Source organism: Falco cherrug, chromosome 1, assembly GCF_023634085.1.
Source record: "Falco cherrug isolate bFalChe1 chromosome 1, bFalChe1.pri, whole genome shotgun sequence".
Lineage (NCBI taxonomy): Eukaryota > Metazoa > Chordata > Aves > Falconiformes > Falconidae > Falco > Falco cherrug.
The window spans coordinates 120,799,561-120,816,201 of record NC_073697.1 but is presented as its reverse complement, the minus strand read 5'-3'; the positions used below and the strand labels follow the sequence as shown (position 1 = coordinate 120,816,201).

The 16,641-nt window shown below is 47.0% G+C and overlaps 1 protein-coding gene across 17 annotated transcripts in view; it reads right to left on the bottom strand.

Annotated features, from left to right (window-relative positions):
• CACNA1G (calcium voltage-gated channel subunit alpha1 G) overlaps positions 1–16,641 on the bottom strand; it is a 153,497-nt gene that overhangs the window by 21,437 nt on the left and 115,419 nt on the right. For 12 of the 17 annotated variants that reach the window (XR_008734897.1, XR_008734901.1, XR_008734902.1 and 9 more), the window contains 9 exons: positions 15,927–16,119; positions 13,411–13,461; positions 7,430–7,581; positions 4,935–5,044; positions 3,746–3,879; positions 2,485–2,555; positions 2,128–2,206; positions 1,927–2,048; positions 641–985 (listed from right to left, as the gene is read on the bottom strand). Coding sequence is in view for 13 of the 17 variants with exons in the window: in XM_055725553.1 (XP_055581528.1) it covers positions 641–985; positions 1,927–2,048; positions 2,128–2,206; positions 2,485–2,555; positions 3,746–3,879; positions 4,935–5,044; positions 7,430–7,581; positions 13,411–13,461; positions 15,927–16,119 (1,257 nt within the window). In the remaining 4 variants the exon portion in view is untranslated. Of the gene's footprint in view, positions 1–640; positions 986–1,926; positions 2,049–2,127; positions 2,207–2,484; positions 2,556–3,745; positions 3,880–4,934; positions 5,045–7,429; positions 7,582–13,410; positions 13,462–15,905; positions 16,120–16,641 lie in introns of all 17 variants that reach the window. The other 5 variants (XM_055725545.1, XM_055725461.1, XM_055725524.1 and 2 more) reach the window with 3 other exon arrangements.

Here is a 16,641-nt window from a genome sequence, read left to right as displayed (position 1 = left end):
ACCCAGAGCGATGGCATTTGTCTTCCCAAGTCCCCGTTGGGCGTGATGGAGCCCTGCTGTGCTGGGGGGGGCTGAGCCCCTGCCTGCCCGTGGGATGTGGTGAAGAAATTCCTTGCTTTGCTTTGCTTGCCTGTGTGGCTCTTGCTTTACCTATTAAACTGTCTGTATCTCAACCCACAAGTTTTCTCACTTTTACCCTTCCCATTCTCTACACCATCCCACTGGGGAAGAGCCAGCGAGCAGCTGTGTGGGGCTGAGCTGCCAACTGGGGTTAGACCACAACAATTAGAAAAGCAAACACATTACGCTCATGATTTTTCTATCACGAAGGACCTAGTGCAAACTCTGGATTAGAGCAAATTTAGAGCTAGGTCTGAACTTGGTGGCTTGGGCACATCTCCAGAACAAACTGCAAAGCTCTCTACGTCCAAACAGATGCATCAAGGTGGTCTGGAGACCTGCCCAGGGTCTCTTCCCTGGAGCACCGGCTCCCACACCATGCAACAGTCAGTCAGCAGACAGAGAGGAATACAAGCCCAGGACGTACGGGACACCCACTCCTTCATTACCGACTCGTGCATGTCTTCCCCCAGCTAATATGCAGGTCAAGCCCTCTTCACCCTCCAACCCAGATTCTCACCATAGGGTAAACTAATGAGAGCTGAGAGTCCACCTTGATTTGCATGGGATTGGTACATCCTCGGGGGCTCTCAGGTCTCTCTCCACCGGTGCTGCCTGTCCACGCAAAGATGTCCGAGGGGCTGTGTTGGCCGGGCGTGATTGTCTTCATTTCCATCTCCAGTTCTGCCTCAAGCTCTGCCTCCTCCTTAGCCTCCTTGTTGCTCTCTTCCAAGTGCTTCATGAGCACGGCAATCACCACATTCACCAGGACAAACTGGGCCGTCAGCACGAAGGAGACAAAGTAGATGGGTGAAATGACGGTGTTATAACAGGTGGACTCCTGGTCACAGTCTCGCAGCGTGTCCTAGAAACAGGAGGGAAATGATGGAGGAATGTGAAGAGGTTCCAGCATGGACCTTGGTCTGCCATCTGGGCATCTGGCTGCAATGGCTTCTCCTTTTGTGAAGAAAACTGAGAGGATTAGGCAAATTTATTGTCTAGAATAGCAAAATATTTGCCAGTGAAACCTCACGTTTCTGTGTTAGTCACCACAAGCAGGCTCAGAGGAAATTGTCCTTGGGGGTGTGCAACACCAGACATTGACACCCTGCTGCTCCTCAAGGAAAGGCTGTTTCACTAGGTTAGAGACCAAACATGCAGGAGTGTGGCAGACACATCCAGGGCAAAGCAGGATGCAGCTATAACCCATCAGCCATCCCAGAGCAGCTGAGCTTGCAAATGTTCTTTCCTCAAGTTCACACCCCGTCATTAAGAGTTTGGCCCCCTAACACTCACCAGGCTACAAATGGATGGAGAAGTGATTCCTTCAGACTAGCGAGCACACTGTGTATTCATAGACCAGATTTCTTCACAATAGCATGCCTTTATGGCTGTCCCCTGAGAGACACTCTTATCTCAGAAACTTGGGTTTTCCCAGAAAAAAAACCCCAACAAAGTAATGCCAAAAGACTTTTAAAGAAAAAAGTAAAACCAATGCACGTTACTGAGCTGAGCTTGTGCTATCTGAGAGATGAGTCCCTTTATTTTTCCCCTTCTTTTTAAGTTGCTCACTCAGAGTAAAAAAATGGAATATATGGAGTACGCCAGGAAGCTGCAGCCATAGACATCACAACGCCAGGAGGAGGCAACAAAAACGTTAGAGGCTTTGCCCCGTGCACAAATGAAGAGACCAGCTCACTGCAGGATGCGAGTGTCCTGGCTGGGCATCGTTACCAGCCTGGAGCAGAGCGAACAGCTTCTAATTAGGCAATTACAGGCAATACTCATTTTCCATGGCTCTCTTACCTTCATGATCCCATTCCAGTTGTCTCCAGTGGATACCCGGAAAAGAGTCAGAAAGGCCATCCCAAAGTTCCTGAACGTGGCGTGCCGTCCCAGCCCCTCGCAGGGGTGTGTGTCGTCGCACTCTGTGGGACCAAGCGCAGCCGTGAGACTCCGGCTCCCATCCCGCTCCCATCCCGCTCCCACCGGCACGGGAAGACTCACCAAGGTCTCCAAACAGCTCCACTCCAAGAGCTGCAAATATGAAAAACAACAACATGAAGAGAAGACCCAGATTCCCCACCTGGAAAGAGAAAAAGAAATGGGGGGAAAAAAACACAGAAAAAGAACATTCATTGATTTTTTTGTTCCAGACCTGTTTCTTGCTGTATTCTTTAATCCAAAACTTAAATTGCTTCAGGGGAAAAATGACCTCAATGTGAGGACTGTATCTCAGACTGCGCTTCGGAAGGGAAATTGTGATTCTCTAATGACAGTAAAGATAAAATGATTAGCATTCCTCTGCAATAGGAAATTAGCTTTGGGCCAGAGGAGATCTGGTTCGATATGGCAGTGGGTTACCTGTGGCAGCGCTTGCATCACGGTGTCCAACAGGGCTCTCATCCCTACAGCCATCTTCAGCAACTTCAACACTGCGGAAAACACGTTCATAATATGGTAACGGCAGTGCTAGCACACAGGCACAAACTCAGTCCCTCTCCCAGGAGCCACAGATTATGGGAAGAGAAATGTGAAATCATGTCAAGTGTTCTCCATTAGCTGCTATAGTCCCTGGCCTTTTTACATCGTGCCTGGTTGCTTGGATACTATCAAAATCCTGTGAATAGCAGCATCACCTACCCTGAGACTTGTAGAAAGCGTTATCGCTCTGCCTGGCTTTTCCTTTCCCCACTTTTATCTGTGTTGGACCCATCTCCTTCTTCCTCCGGTTATCTCGCGCAGTTACTTTCCCAACCCTGGGGCTACTCTCCCACTTCCATAGGCTACCCACTTTCATACATGATTCACCGAGGAACTGATTTACACATCTCTTCCAGAAGGTTGCATTTCCAATTGGAAACTGCATGTATTTTTAATTCTGAAAGGGATCCAATGCACAGGAAAAACACTTTTTTTTTCTCCCCCTGGAGACACAGCAGCATTTCATTTCTCCTCTGGCTCCTTGTTTGCTTAGATGAGGGCTGCAATCAGAGCAATTATGCCTCCGAGCACAACACTGCCCTTCAGGAGGGCCTGGGAGTACTTTCTTAAGCGCTCCCATTTTACGTCTTCATCACTTGGCCCTGAGACCTCCCTGTTCTGAAAAATCGGGCCCTGAAGAAGCTGGCTTCCCAGCTTGGGTATGTGTCGTTACAAGTCTGAGGGGACAGATGGATGCAGAGTGACGAGGCATGCTTTGTCACCGAGTGGTGAAATGTAAAGTCCCACGGGAAATTAAATTTATTAGATGCTTGTCTTTTTAAAGCAAACATACTCCAGCTTGTATTCTCTAATCCCCATCAGGGATGACTTTTGATTTGACTGGCATATTTTTTTCCAGGTATATCTCTGGAAGATACAGCCACAGCTCTTTCTCTTTCATTTCTAACCTCTCAGCCTTCAAGCCCTCTTAAGATAGAAACACATGGTCAGTTGGCTCAGCTTTTTGGCTCCTCGCAAGTATTTTCCCCCATTGTTATTTTATTTGTTTACAGCCTGTTGATGCCAGAGCTCTGCACATCGTGATGGGGATGTGCCCCGGAACCGTTCCCCGACACTTAACTCCCTCCTGGAGGAGACCCTGCACCTCAAACCCAAGTCAATTCTGCTTTCTTCATCTCACCTCGAGCAATCCTGAGAACCCTCATGATTCGGATAATAGTGGGGTTAATCGGTAGCGAAGCATTCACCTCGATCTCTTCCAAAGTGATGCCCATGATAGACAGCAGCACAATTGCCAGATCTAATTGGTTCCATCTGGAGACAACACAAAGTGAAGTTTAACATCTACTAAGAAGCTGGCAAGGGGCGGTAGCTTGTTTCACACGAATTCCAGTCATTTCAATGGTTCTAGCACTGAAATGAATCTACAGCATTTTTCTGAGGGTATTATACAAAAGCAGTTATGTTATAAAATCATTGTAACTAATGCATCTCATTAGAAAATCAGCCAATTCCAAAGATAATTCTTGACTGAAGGGAAACAGAAACAAAAGCTGGGCACTTTTCTACCCGGAGGCTGCAGACCTCAGGGGAGATGCTGTGGTATCTGTCCGGCTGCTTTGAGACATGGCACTCGTGGACCTCAGTGTGAGATCTACCCTAGGAAGAACCAGATCCTGTGTCCAGTCCTTGCAACAAAAATCAGGGTGGGTGAAGGAAAGACCCCAAGGATCCATGCCAGGTTGGAGAGAGGCATGATCCTAGCACAGACACCTGGAACGTTGGGGGTGGAACCATCCTCCCGGCTGCTGAAGGGCTTGTGTTCAAGTCTTGCCCAGTGCCAGTGCTTTTGGTATTAACACTGAAGGAGGCAAAAATGGGAGGAGAAAGATTCACCGAGGACATAAAATCTGTATTTGTGAGGTAAGAGAGTGAAAAGCTACAAAAAAAGCAGCAATTTCATCTGCTGCTCCACATCTGCATAAAAAGAAGCCCCTTTCCTCTTTCATTTCCACTCACAACCAGGTTCTCTTGGCATAAATTTTGTCCCCTCACCAGATCATCTGGATGACATGGAGATGCAACTGGTGTGAGACGAGAACCAGCTGCTCAGTGTGAGACTCACTCCTATTTTGTCCTCTCCCAAGGGCCAAAGCGGTGCAATCACATCCCGGGGCACACACAAGCCTTACCCCAGCTCACATCCCCAAACCTCCACCTACCCAGGTTTCAATCAGTCACACCAGAAAGTGCTCCCACGTGTCCGACTGCCATCACTGGAAAGAGCATCGGGGTCCAGGACACCGCGTTTGGGCACTGTCTCCAGAAACCTGCTGCTGGCCCTGCCGTCACAGCGGGGCTTTTGTTACCTGTCTTGGAAGAAGCGACGAAACCCAAAGGCGATAAGCTTGAAAACAGACTCCAGGACAAAGATAACGGTGAAGATGTAATTGCAGATCTTCAGGGCTTCATCAAGAACCTGGGGTGTGGACACAGGACCATGGTTAGATGCCAGCTCTGCAGCCTGCAGATCTGCCCTCCTCTCCTTTCACCAGTCACTCACTTCCAAACTACAACAAAAGGCTCCAGTCGTGGGCTCTCTCTGATGACAAATGTCCCAGGGAAAAGTCCCAGTGCTTCAGGGAGAGCGCAAGCTGCATTTCCCTGGCCCCAACCCAGCAGACACAATTCAGCGGAGGGGCTGACACAAACCCAAGGCACAACTCAAACCCTGGGGCAGCCACACAGCCCAGCGCAATCCCTTGGGTGAGCGGTAAGAGCTGCTGCCTTCGCAGGTGTCGGCAGCGCGCAGACCCTCGTGCTTTCAGCCGAAAGCTGAATTTCCCCCCACTCGCTCATTTGTGCACTGCTGCAAGAGCCATGGGCTGGCCAGGTCTGTGCAAGCACCGGCCAAATGGCTTCTTTGTGATAGCCTGTCTTTTACTCCTCACCTTGAGCTTTTGGCAAGGAGCAGGAGAGAGGGATCGCATGCCAGCAGCAGCGAGTGCCTCGGGTTATCGTCTGCCCACCCTTCCCTCTGCAGAAGTCACAGCCTGGCCATTAACTTACAGGTGCCTCCTGGCTGGGACAACTCTTGCACAGTCACGTCAGAGGCAATTTCATCCCAAAAGTCCTGCTCGTGAAGGAGCACTGCGGTAGCAGCACCCTGCGTGGCCACTTCAGTAACGCGCATTGAATTTGTCACTGCTGGCAAATGGGATGACAATAACCATGTCCGGGGCACTCTTAGGGAATGGGGGAGATGGCAACATTGTGCTCTCAGACCAAAACCAAGACTTACTGGAGCAGCAGAAGTCATTACAGAAGGGGTTTCAGACACACACTCTGCCTTCATGCTGCAATTTAGCTTCAAGCATCCATGGATGAAAACACCTCAATTGGCCGAGAGGTACCAGCCCAGCTGCTAAAGGAAGCTGTGGCTCTGAACGAGGTTCCCTGTCATCCTGCAGGGGACCAGGGCCCTGCCACCAAATGACCACATTTATCCGGCAAAAGCCAGATTTTGCCCTGTAGCTCCTTCTCTGCACGCTGCAGTCCCTCCTCTCTACGTGCAGCCACAGCATCTCCAGCTGGGATCTTGTCCACAGGGCATCCTGGGGTATCCCACCAGCAGCCCCTTTCAGCACCAACACACCAAGCAACTGGGTTTGGATATAAAGCTTTCTGGTACATTCAGCCTTTTAAGCATCCGCGGGATCCCAGCCGTCAGTCACCCTGACCAGAGTGATATCGGGGTCCCGATTCAGCAAGACCCTCCAGCATGTGCACGGCTCTAACCATGCTGTCATCTCAGCACAGCCCAAGCTTGGAGTTATTACCCAGATGCTGCATACCAGAGGCTTAGAGACAAAACGTTATTTTCCTAAAGAAAATTAAAAACAAAAGCCTGCCCAACATTTTTATAATACAAGAGAAAATGTAGCTGCAAAACGACTGCAGTAAGACTGCACGCCCTAGAGCGATTCATTCCAGTACCGGTTCCTTAGCCAACAACCTTTTTCATCACCAAATGACTGAATCATGCAATGAGCCTTCCAGGGTATTTAAAGGTGACCTGAACAGAAAAAATAAATTGGGCTTCTGCCCTTTCACTTTTTGGCTTCTTTATGATAGGCTGGAGGATATTTTTCCCCTCGTTTGCATGTCTTAGTTGTTTGGGGGTTTTATATTAAGTATTCAAGTCCTGTCTAGTCTTAAAGAATATTTCCTCCTATTGTGTGCTATATTTATTCATTCTGAAAGTGTCTAATAAAAATAAGTACAAGTTATATGGCAGAGGCAGCTATTTCCATTTCATTCTTATGCACAAGAGACTTGACATCCCAGGACAGGCTGTTTTTATTTTCAGAGTATCACAAAGACCCAGGAACGTAGCATACTAATATATTAAAATGTATTTTAAAGACCAGCACGGAATCCAGTGCCTGTGAAAATTGGGCCCTATGGGACTCCAGGGATTTAGCAGAAACTTTGCAAAAAGAAACATCTCACAAATTCTTCTATTATTTTTCCTTTTTCTCCTTTTTTTGGTGGAAAACCTAAGTCAAATGGAAGATGATCTTACCTAGCAAACCAAACCAACCTGCTCCCACCCTCATTTCCAAAGCAGCTCGTTCACACGTGACTAGGAGGGAGAGGTGCAATGGGACCCAGGTGCCCAAAGCCATGGTTTGATGGGTACAGTCCATGGGGCAAAGGGACAAGTCAGGCATGGTGGACAAGGGCCTCAAACAAGGTCCCAGAAAGGGTCTAACAGCAAAACCAGCCTTAACTCTGCCCATAAGCCCATACCCCCACAGCTGAGCACCCTCCCCCCTGCTTTCCCCCCTCTCTTCCCTGGTACCTTTGGCTGCTGGTAGTGCTCCATGGCCATGGTGATCACGTTGAGGCCAATCACTCCAGTGATGAACAAATCCAGGTAGTGGCTGGTGCACATCTGGTGGATCAGGAGGCGGAAACGGGAGTAATCCGAATAGTAGGGCTTACACTGTGCTTCTGCAGCGGGGAGGAGGAGAGCGAAGAGGCACATCAAGTCATTTCTCTGCGTCTTTCTGAAGTCAATGCACCCTCATTTTCCAACTCCAAAGATGAAAAATTCTAGACCGATTACAGCAACATGCTGTCTTTTTTATTTCCTTTTTTCTTGCTGGCATGTCATCATTTTTAATACACAGCAGGGCTCCCCTCATCTTACAACCATTAAACATCTTCAGTGGGACATGCACCATACTCAGCCTTATGGCATCAGGGATGAGGTGAGCTGGGACTATTGTGCTGCTAAAGAATGTTTTCCCTGTAGGAATATTTGAATTAAATTTAAATTAAATCAACAATTTTTGTTTCTGCTGATCTTAAAAAGTCCCCAAAGTATCTGCAAACCCAATTAATGGTCAGATGTTTGGGACAGATTTTCATAACGATGTCTTAAAAATACAGGCCATTGAGTTAGCGGTGGTCTTTGAAAGAGAATTAATTCAGACGTATTATGTTCTTTGCAATAAACTGTAGAGAGAACAAAATTCAACACTTTGGCTGCCAGAGCCCTGAGAAATGGTCCATAAAAATACCAAGGAAAACTGATCAGTCAGCCTTAGCGATTAGAAAATAATGATCCTCCATTTAGACAAGATTATCAAAGTACAGATTTCACTGTTCAACTCATTCCCGTGTTCAGCTGCCTCAGGGATGACACATGCTCTTTAGACCCCAAATGTTCCTAGAGATAAACTCATTTACTCACCTAATCTCTAATGAGGAAATGCCAAGGCTGAGTATATAATTCAGTACAATTTTCAAGGAGGCATTATAATGCAGATTGAAGTGGAAAGGACTGTCTTGAATATGTCAGAGTATAATATTACTCTCATAATTAGATGATCATCTGGTTATGAAAATTATTGAGCTGTAAGAATTACATGGCTTGATATTTAGTGCTGCTGAGAAAATGTACAGTTTGATACATTATTCTGAGCAAAAAGTTGGGCAGAACGAAGCCACAAAGCACAGGTTTGGGTTGCCCTCAGGGAAAACTAATTTTAGAAGATCAAATTTTGCCTGGAAATAGAATTCACTTTGTCAATAGCCAATGACATCGCAATCAAACCCAGAGATTCGACCGTTTTATGTGCTCGCCGCTGCATTACAGGATCCTGAAAAAACCAGAGAAGTTTTGTTTTTTCCATAGGGACAGACCTTTCCCTTAGAGCCCAGGGACCAGACAAATCACTCAGCAGTTTTATTCCGTAGGAGTTTGGAATGCCCAAAATTCTGCTTCGGTGTCATCACATGAAAGGCAGTATTAATATTCACTTTCTGATCTGCAGTGTGCTTTAGGTGCTCTGTACCTGAGTGCTAAAGCACGATATTGATGAAAAGGTCTATAAAATTAATTTTCATGCGAATCTATTGAGTGCTTACAAAAAAGCAGACTGGTAGCTGCTGATTCACTCGTAAGACTTTGTCAGATATCTCAGAATCTGCATAAATCTCCATAAAGTCAAGATATCTCGATCACATTATGCTAAATTATGAGTAGCAAATTAACTAAAATGTTTGAATACAATTAGGTTAGGAATAGGACCTATTTTTATGAACCAACTTATCATCTCCGAAAGAAACACCATCATAATTGGATCACTTCTTCTACATTTATGTATAATTCACATTCAAAAAGAAAAATGTCAATGTTTCTGCCTTTTTTCTTGCGATGGATTTACTTATGAATAATTACACTGGAATTCACATTTTTTCTTAGCTTTGATTGACGGGTAATTCCAAATCCTACAGAATAGCACCGATGCCGTTAGAACAGAAAGGATTTAGAGAGAGGTTGTAAAATGTCTCCTGTGCAGGGCTCCTGCACCTGGATTAGCCTGTGCATGACCTTATAAGCAGGGCTGCTAATTGTTCATATATCTGCAAAGGCTTCTCCCCTTTCGCACCCCCCCTTCTCCCAAACCCCAAAGCTCCTTTGCATCTTTCCCAGCAAACAGCTCCATGCTTCCATGTCTCTGGACGCTGCTCTCGCAGCTGCCCTTGCAGCCGTAGAAAATCGCCATTCATGAACGTTTCATCCTTCCCCATTAACTTTGTTAAGAGGGGATTTGTCAGCCCTGCTTATGACTCATGCCACCGCTCGCTTCACCGGTCTCCGCATGCCGGCCGTGCATATTAGTGCCGTACGGATATTACCGCGAGGTGAACCAGGCACAAGCCAGCATGCTGTCCGAGGACGGCAGATAAATACCTACTGTGCCTAGGTGGGCAGGGAACTCACTGAACAGACAAACCATTTCCTTGCTATCGGATAAATACTATTTCTTTCAGCAGACCTGCGCAGTTCCGCAGCAAATTTGGGGATCGCTCACGCATCATTATCCAGCTGCAAAGCCCATGCCCCCTATCACACAGTATCATTTCTAATTATTGCAGTAAAGAGCTAAACAATACCAACATCTTGGGAAATACAGACATCTGTTAAACTCCAGGTGGTGAACTTCACAACTAACACAACACCACATTACTGTACTGTTACAATACACTGTGTCAAGAACAACAAGAGCTCTGGGTTAGTCTCGGTTATTACTGGAAAGGTTAACTTGGCTTCCCGGCACACATGGTGTTAAAGAAAAGAGGAGGAGAGCAAACAAAGAAAGAAGAATTGGCAGGATGAGAATGCAAGAAGATGACGAAATACAGCAAAAGCCCCACTACGAGACATATCAGGCTGGTAAACAGGGTGTAAATCGAGCTGCTTCACCATGGCTGGAGGCCAGGAGAGAGGGAGAAAAGGCTCAGATTTAGATATTGTTACATTGGAGACAATCAGCTCGGACAGTGGATCCCCAGCGATCTCCTAACCCTGTTGGGAAGGAGACTGTGCAGCTGGCTGGGAGCTGGCTTGGGAGCATCCCACCTGCCCCTTGGTCCTGGGCAATGGTGGCCTGAGGGGATGGTGCCCGCTGGGGGAGCGGGTGCCGGGCAGGGGGGCACGTGGCTTTAGCTTATCGCCCTGATGGGCTCTGAGCTCACTTGTTTCCCAAGCAGACACTGCGTACTCCTCTTGGGACCATAACCAATCCCCTCGACCGGGTGGGAGGCAGAGCACAGCAGCCCCAGCCCATGCCCTGGGGTACCCAAACTCATCACCGTCCCCTCCTGCCCGTTTGAAAAGGCTGTGGCCACCGCTGTGGCAGGATAAACATCTCCCATTCCTAATCCCACTCTCAGTTCTCCCAGGCCAGGCACCCTTCGTGCTCAGCGGTCATAGTCTAGGATCGGGGCATTACGCTGCCGTGTGCCCGGCAGCCCTGGGACGTGACCCCCACATGGCACCAGCGACCAGGAGTCAGTGGCGGGGCAGCCCTGTCCCCTGCAGGCAGTGCCACTGCCAGCTCCCCGAGGGTCCCGGTGGGACCTGGGGCCAGGGCCGCTCTCCCCTCTTTAACCACATGTCCTTGGGGGGGATGGGGCTGGGAGAGATCCCCGAATAACGGCTGCCTCCGCATATCGCCCTGTCAAGAGAGAAATTGCCACTTTCCCCGAGGCAGCTTTCGAGCTGGAGGCGCGTGGGCACGGGAAATTGGAATTCACGAGAGTGGGACAATTCCATTACTGTCTCCTCTGGCTTCTTCCTTCTCCTATAATAAGGGAATTAACTACTTTGCAGGTCTAAGTATATCTGGAGGACAGCGGCAAACCAGTGAGCAATGAGCCCGTGACGCAGCTGGATTTACAAACTGTATCAAGGATATTATTAGGTTAAAAAGTAGTTTGCACTGAAGGAACATTTTTTTGTTTAAACACAGCATTTTACTTGGCTTTTATTGTACTGAATGGATTTTTTTAAAAAAAAAAAAAAGGCAAAATGGAAAATGATAAATTATTTCCACTGAGAAGATTCCAGTTGTGATAGAATGTAGACTCAAAAAAAAAAAAAAAAAAAAAAGGGGGAAAAATAAAATTATAATATCTCACCAGGCAGCCATGCACACACACACACACACACACACTCTATTCCATCTTATCTTCACAGAAAGAGAAGCGACGCCCTCTAAGTGCAGAGATGTGTGGAAGCTTTGGGGTCACAGCTCCAGATTTCTCATTGAACCACAGAAGGTTCATCTGCAGCACCAGGGAGCGATTCCCTAATATCCCCACCAGGCAGGTTCACAAATCAAACCTTTCTATTCCCTCGTGCCGGTGCCTGAAGAGCAGCGTGACACAATCACTGCCACTGGATCCAAAGAAAAGGCAACAAAAGGAAACACAAAGCACAGACCTGACAATTGCACACGTGTTAAAGACAAACTCTGAGAGCCCTTCTGAGCCTGCGCAGGGTAACAGAGGGGTTTGGAATGAGTTCAGTGCCTTTATAAAATAAAACAAGACGGCCTTGATGTAGCTCTGGAGGACCAGGAGAGGAGTTGCAATCAAATAAAAAGAAGAAAAAGTAAACAGCCCCCCCAAACCCAGTGACAACCCACCCCCCTCCATGCTGCCCCCATTTTGTAGGAGAAGACAGGAGGCTACCAAGAAGAGCAAGAATGAAGGCAAAGAAGTAAAAATATTGGGATGGCAACGGGAAGGAGATTCAGGGGTTATTAAAGCATGTTGTGATAACTTCCAACAAGGCCTGAGAAATGTAAGGTAGGAACCTCTGTCTCCCTGAGTTATCCTCTGCAGTGAAAGCTGATAGTCCCCACCTTGAAATTTTTATTTAATCAAAACTCCCCACAATACGTGAGAGACGGATGAAGCCCTGCTCCCATCTCAAGCAGTGGGAGCTCGTTCACAGGTGAGAATTTTAATGGCACAATTTTCCTAGCATATTATTTTTGTCGAAAATTACAGCTATATTTGTTTCTATGTTGGCACCTCTTTAATTATTCAGGCTAATATTCTTAAGTTATGAATTAAACAAAACGCTTGCCAGATCAAAGCTTCTCCTAAAAATAAAAAGAGCAAGGGACAGATCTGCAGCTCTGAGCATCATCCCAGTGAGATGAGGGGGTGCATGAGCAGTCGGGGGTGGGGTGGGGTGGCCAAGTCAAACCCCCAGCAGCGTTCAGCCCTGCTGGTCCATCCCCACCAGGACCTGCAAAGGCTTAGAGGTGGCATCTTTTTTTCATTTCATTCACTAGATGCAACTCTCAATCAATACGAAGAATTTACAAGCTGGGCAGTACAACAGCCAACCTCCCCGTCCACGCCGGGGGTTGCTGTGGGGCTGATGTCTCCACTGAAGCTCCAAGGCTCTGCACCACGCTGAATTTTACCCTGCTGAAAAACTACTGTGCCTCCCCGAAGCACAGCTTTTGCAGAGCCATGAGCAAGGGCTGGAGAAATAATGAAATAACTTCCCTAAGCGAAACTGCCTGCCTTCCAGAGACACTCCTGCAAATTATTCAGATACTTCTAAGTTGGTGATTGGAAAGCTAGAGTAAGCAATAAAGGACCCATTTCACAGTCCAGACATTATTCTTGAATAATAAAAAAAAAAAAACCAAAAAAAAAAATTTAAAAAAAAGGAGAGGGAAAAAAAAAAGCCATGAAAAGTCTGACAGTGTCTTAATGAAAACCAGAAAAAAAATAATACTGAAGAACATAACATGATCAAGGGGTAAATTAAGGGCTTGCAAGTGTCAGTCCTGAGCTAGGTCTGCAGACCTGCAGCTCAGAATGATATGCGTGTGCCATGAAGTAAGCAAACGAGCTTTGCACCACACACACGGTTTAGTGGGATGCCTCACAGCAGCGGTGGCCAGCCGTTAGTGACACAGCACTGCCATTCAAGTGGGACAAGACGTGCCGACTTCCCAGTACCTTGCACTGCACTGGCTGAGCTCTCCATTAATACATCATCCAGCATTAGATCTAAAAGAACGAAATGGCATTAATCACCCGGCAGCACATGCGGCAAGACTTCCCTTCCCCTTCAGAGGTCCCTAAGGCTCTCAGGCTCTCCATTGCCTCTACAAGGAAGGTTTCCTTGTGGGATCCTCTCCTTGTGCCTCAGGGAGGGTGGGCTCAGGTACATGGGCTCATCGTGAAAAAGGAAGGGCTCTTGTGCTTCTCCCACATACACAGGTGGAAGCCCAAGAGATCCCTGAGGACCCCCTTGCTAGATGATGATGATGGAGAAGACACTTCTGAAGGACGGACTTTGTACGTACCCTGCTGGGCCAGCGCACCCTACAGCGGCCACTCCTGCACCTGCCTCCATCTCACCATGCTTTTCTGGGTTTCAGATGCCTGATTAGGTAAATGCATTTGAAGATCAAAAAGGACCGTGCAATCAGCCTACGGCTGCCTGGGTCTGACATCCCTAGGTTGGTGTGGGCACCTGGGGACCCTCCGGAAGGCCAGCTGAAAGGAACCCCCATGCAGTTGCTGGTATAATCAAATCCTTAACTCTTGGTATCATCTGCAAGTTCCCACCATGCAGAATGAAGCTAAGCACTGACATCTGTTGCCTCCGAGGGCAAAGCTGGACACGGTCAATTAAAACCAATGTCTCACTGTACGCAAATGGGGAAACTGTTCTAAAGTGATTTGGAGGGCTTCGTACTTTGCTCTTGAAAGGTTTTTATGGCAATTGAATACTCAGCAATATTTGATCCTCAGTAAAATAGCTGTTTATTGCCTCTTTAATTAGGCATTTCATAGGACCGAATGAATAACTACATCTCCGAGGATGGTTTGTGATTCCTTCCCACTGGGAAATTGCCCAGACTTATGTCTTTTCCTTATCTAGTTCCTCTAGCATTCTAAATACGGTCATTAATAATAACTAAACATCTATTTTTCTTCTACAGGAACGTCTGCTTTCCAAAACTGCAACTTTAAATAGGGATCTTTCTATCCAGCCTTTAAAAGCATTATCTAACTCACCAGCCTGAAACTGTTTGGGAACTTGGACTGACCGAAAGAGCTTTCTAGGCATTTCCTTCATGTGAAAAACATAAACAAATTCTTTCCATCTGTATCCCACTTAACTGAGAACAGTCTAACGTGTCCTCCACCGCTCTTGAGGGCAGCCTCCATCTTTCCACTGACCATCGAGGAAGCCAGGCTCTCGGCATAAACCAAAGTTTGATGTCCAGAGGCTGGTGTGATACAACCTATTGGTTACAAAACCTGTGAAGCTCATGGGACTTAAAGATGTGACCAAAGGAAAGCGCTGGGTAAGTGCTAAACTGAGAGAGGCTGAGACACCATTGTGGTACGTGGTTGCATGATTAAGCCTGTCACAGCTATTAAACACCTCTTAGACTATTAAAAAAAAATAAAACGGACTTAATATTACCAGCTTTCGAAACAAGCGCCTGATCAGACAGCCTCTTAAACAGTACTGAAGTCTGTCAAAGATAGAGAAGAGACGTGAAAGGGGACACGGAGAGAGCAGCAGGCAGACTGAGACCAGGGAGGGAAAGCGTGAGGCCATGGACACGAAGGGCAATGGAGAAAGTTCAGTCAGAAGAGAGAGCATGCAAGAAGAAGAGCACCTCTGACCTGTGGCCTCTGGCTGACATGTCTTACTCAACTAAATCAAAAGAAAAAAAGACTAAGAGACAGGACGGGAGACTTTGGGCAGAGCTGAGGTCCAGCCTCCCTTCACCCGTCAAGGCTTCTCTAGGCAGGGCTGCAAGCTTGCACATCCAGTTTGGAGTTTGGTTCGATTTCTATCAGCGCTATTTTGTCTAGTTAGTTACTCCCCTCAACTGCTTTTTTTTTTTTTTTTTCTCTCTAATCTGTATTTCTCAAGCAAATGCATTGATATGTTTCTCTAAGGAGTTTTTAAGCATTACTAGAATGAGATGGCTCCATTATTTTATTACACTCTTGAATAGCAGTGGTGCTACTGTGCCAATAAATAAACCCGCTTGATAAATGGGACAGGTAACATCACTGTGGCATTACAAGGCTGTAATAAACCAAATAGTGAATCCGGTTATCAGTAACAGTGCTCATGACTCAGAATATTTATGGTGCCATCCGGCACTGATGATCTTTGCAGTTGTCACTATTTGTGTAACACTGAGCTCTGCTATCCAAGAAGCTCCAGGTCTGACTATTATTATATTTTACTTTAAATAACCTCCAATGGAAAGGTCATTGCAAATCATGCAGCCATTAAAAAGGCTTCCATGGCTCCTTGCTCAGCCTAAAATGACACTATTTCCTTCATGCAAATTTTATAGCTGGACATGCTTTTGGGAGAAGAATGATCACCAGACAAGAGGCAGGGAGGGGAGGGAGGAGGGGGATTTGTGTGGAAGGTCAAGCAGGACTCAGAAAGATGTGGAAAGACTACCGACCAGCCATCTGTTTCTCCTTACTCCTTCTCTTTTTCTCCAGCCGGCGAAGCCTCTTCTCCTCCCGCCTCTTGGCTTCTTCCTCCTCCTGGTGCTGTCGACATTTGTGGAAATTCTCCACCACCACCCCCACGAACATGTTGAGGACAAAGAAGGCCACGATCAGAAGGAAGGAGATGAAGTAGAGGAGCATCCATGGGTTGTAATTCATGACTGGCTGCAAAGTGGAGGAAGGCAAATGTCAACTGAGCCTCAAAAAAAAAAAAAAAAAAAAAAAAAAAAAAAGAAAAAGCCCGGGGGGAGCAAATTGATATGGCTGCCCCATACACAAAACCCATGGGTGCCCCTTTCAGGCAGCTCAGCATGCTCTGCTCTTCCTGAAAATCGGGGCCCTCTGAAACACCTTACCTGAATGCTCCCCAAACACAAAATACGTTAAGGACAGAACAACCACCTCTGTTCTGCCAACGGCAGGGTAGCAGAATCCTCTGCAGCTCTTGCAAGTCCCTCACAGAAAACCTGTACCTACACAAAGCACTCCTTTCCTCCTGAAATGTCTAAACTGCTTAAAAAGTCAAACCATTCTTCAATAGTTGCAGTTCTCCCTAGTGGTAGTTAGACCAGTTGTGTTGCCAGATCTGTAGGGAAAAGGCTAGGTCCAAATCCAGACTTTTCACCGGACTCCTTGTCACGCCCCAGGACTTGGGTTACACGCCTCCCTTGACCCTCCCCGGAACCC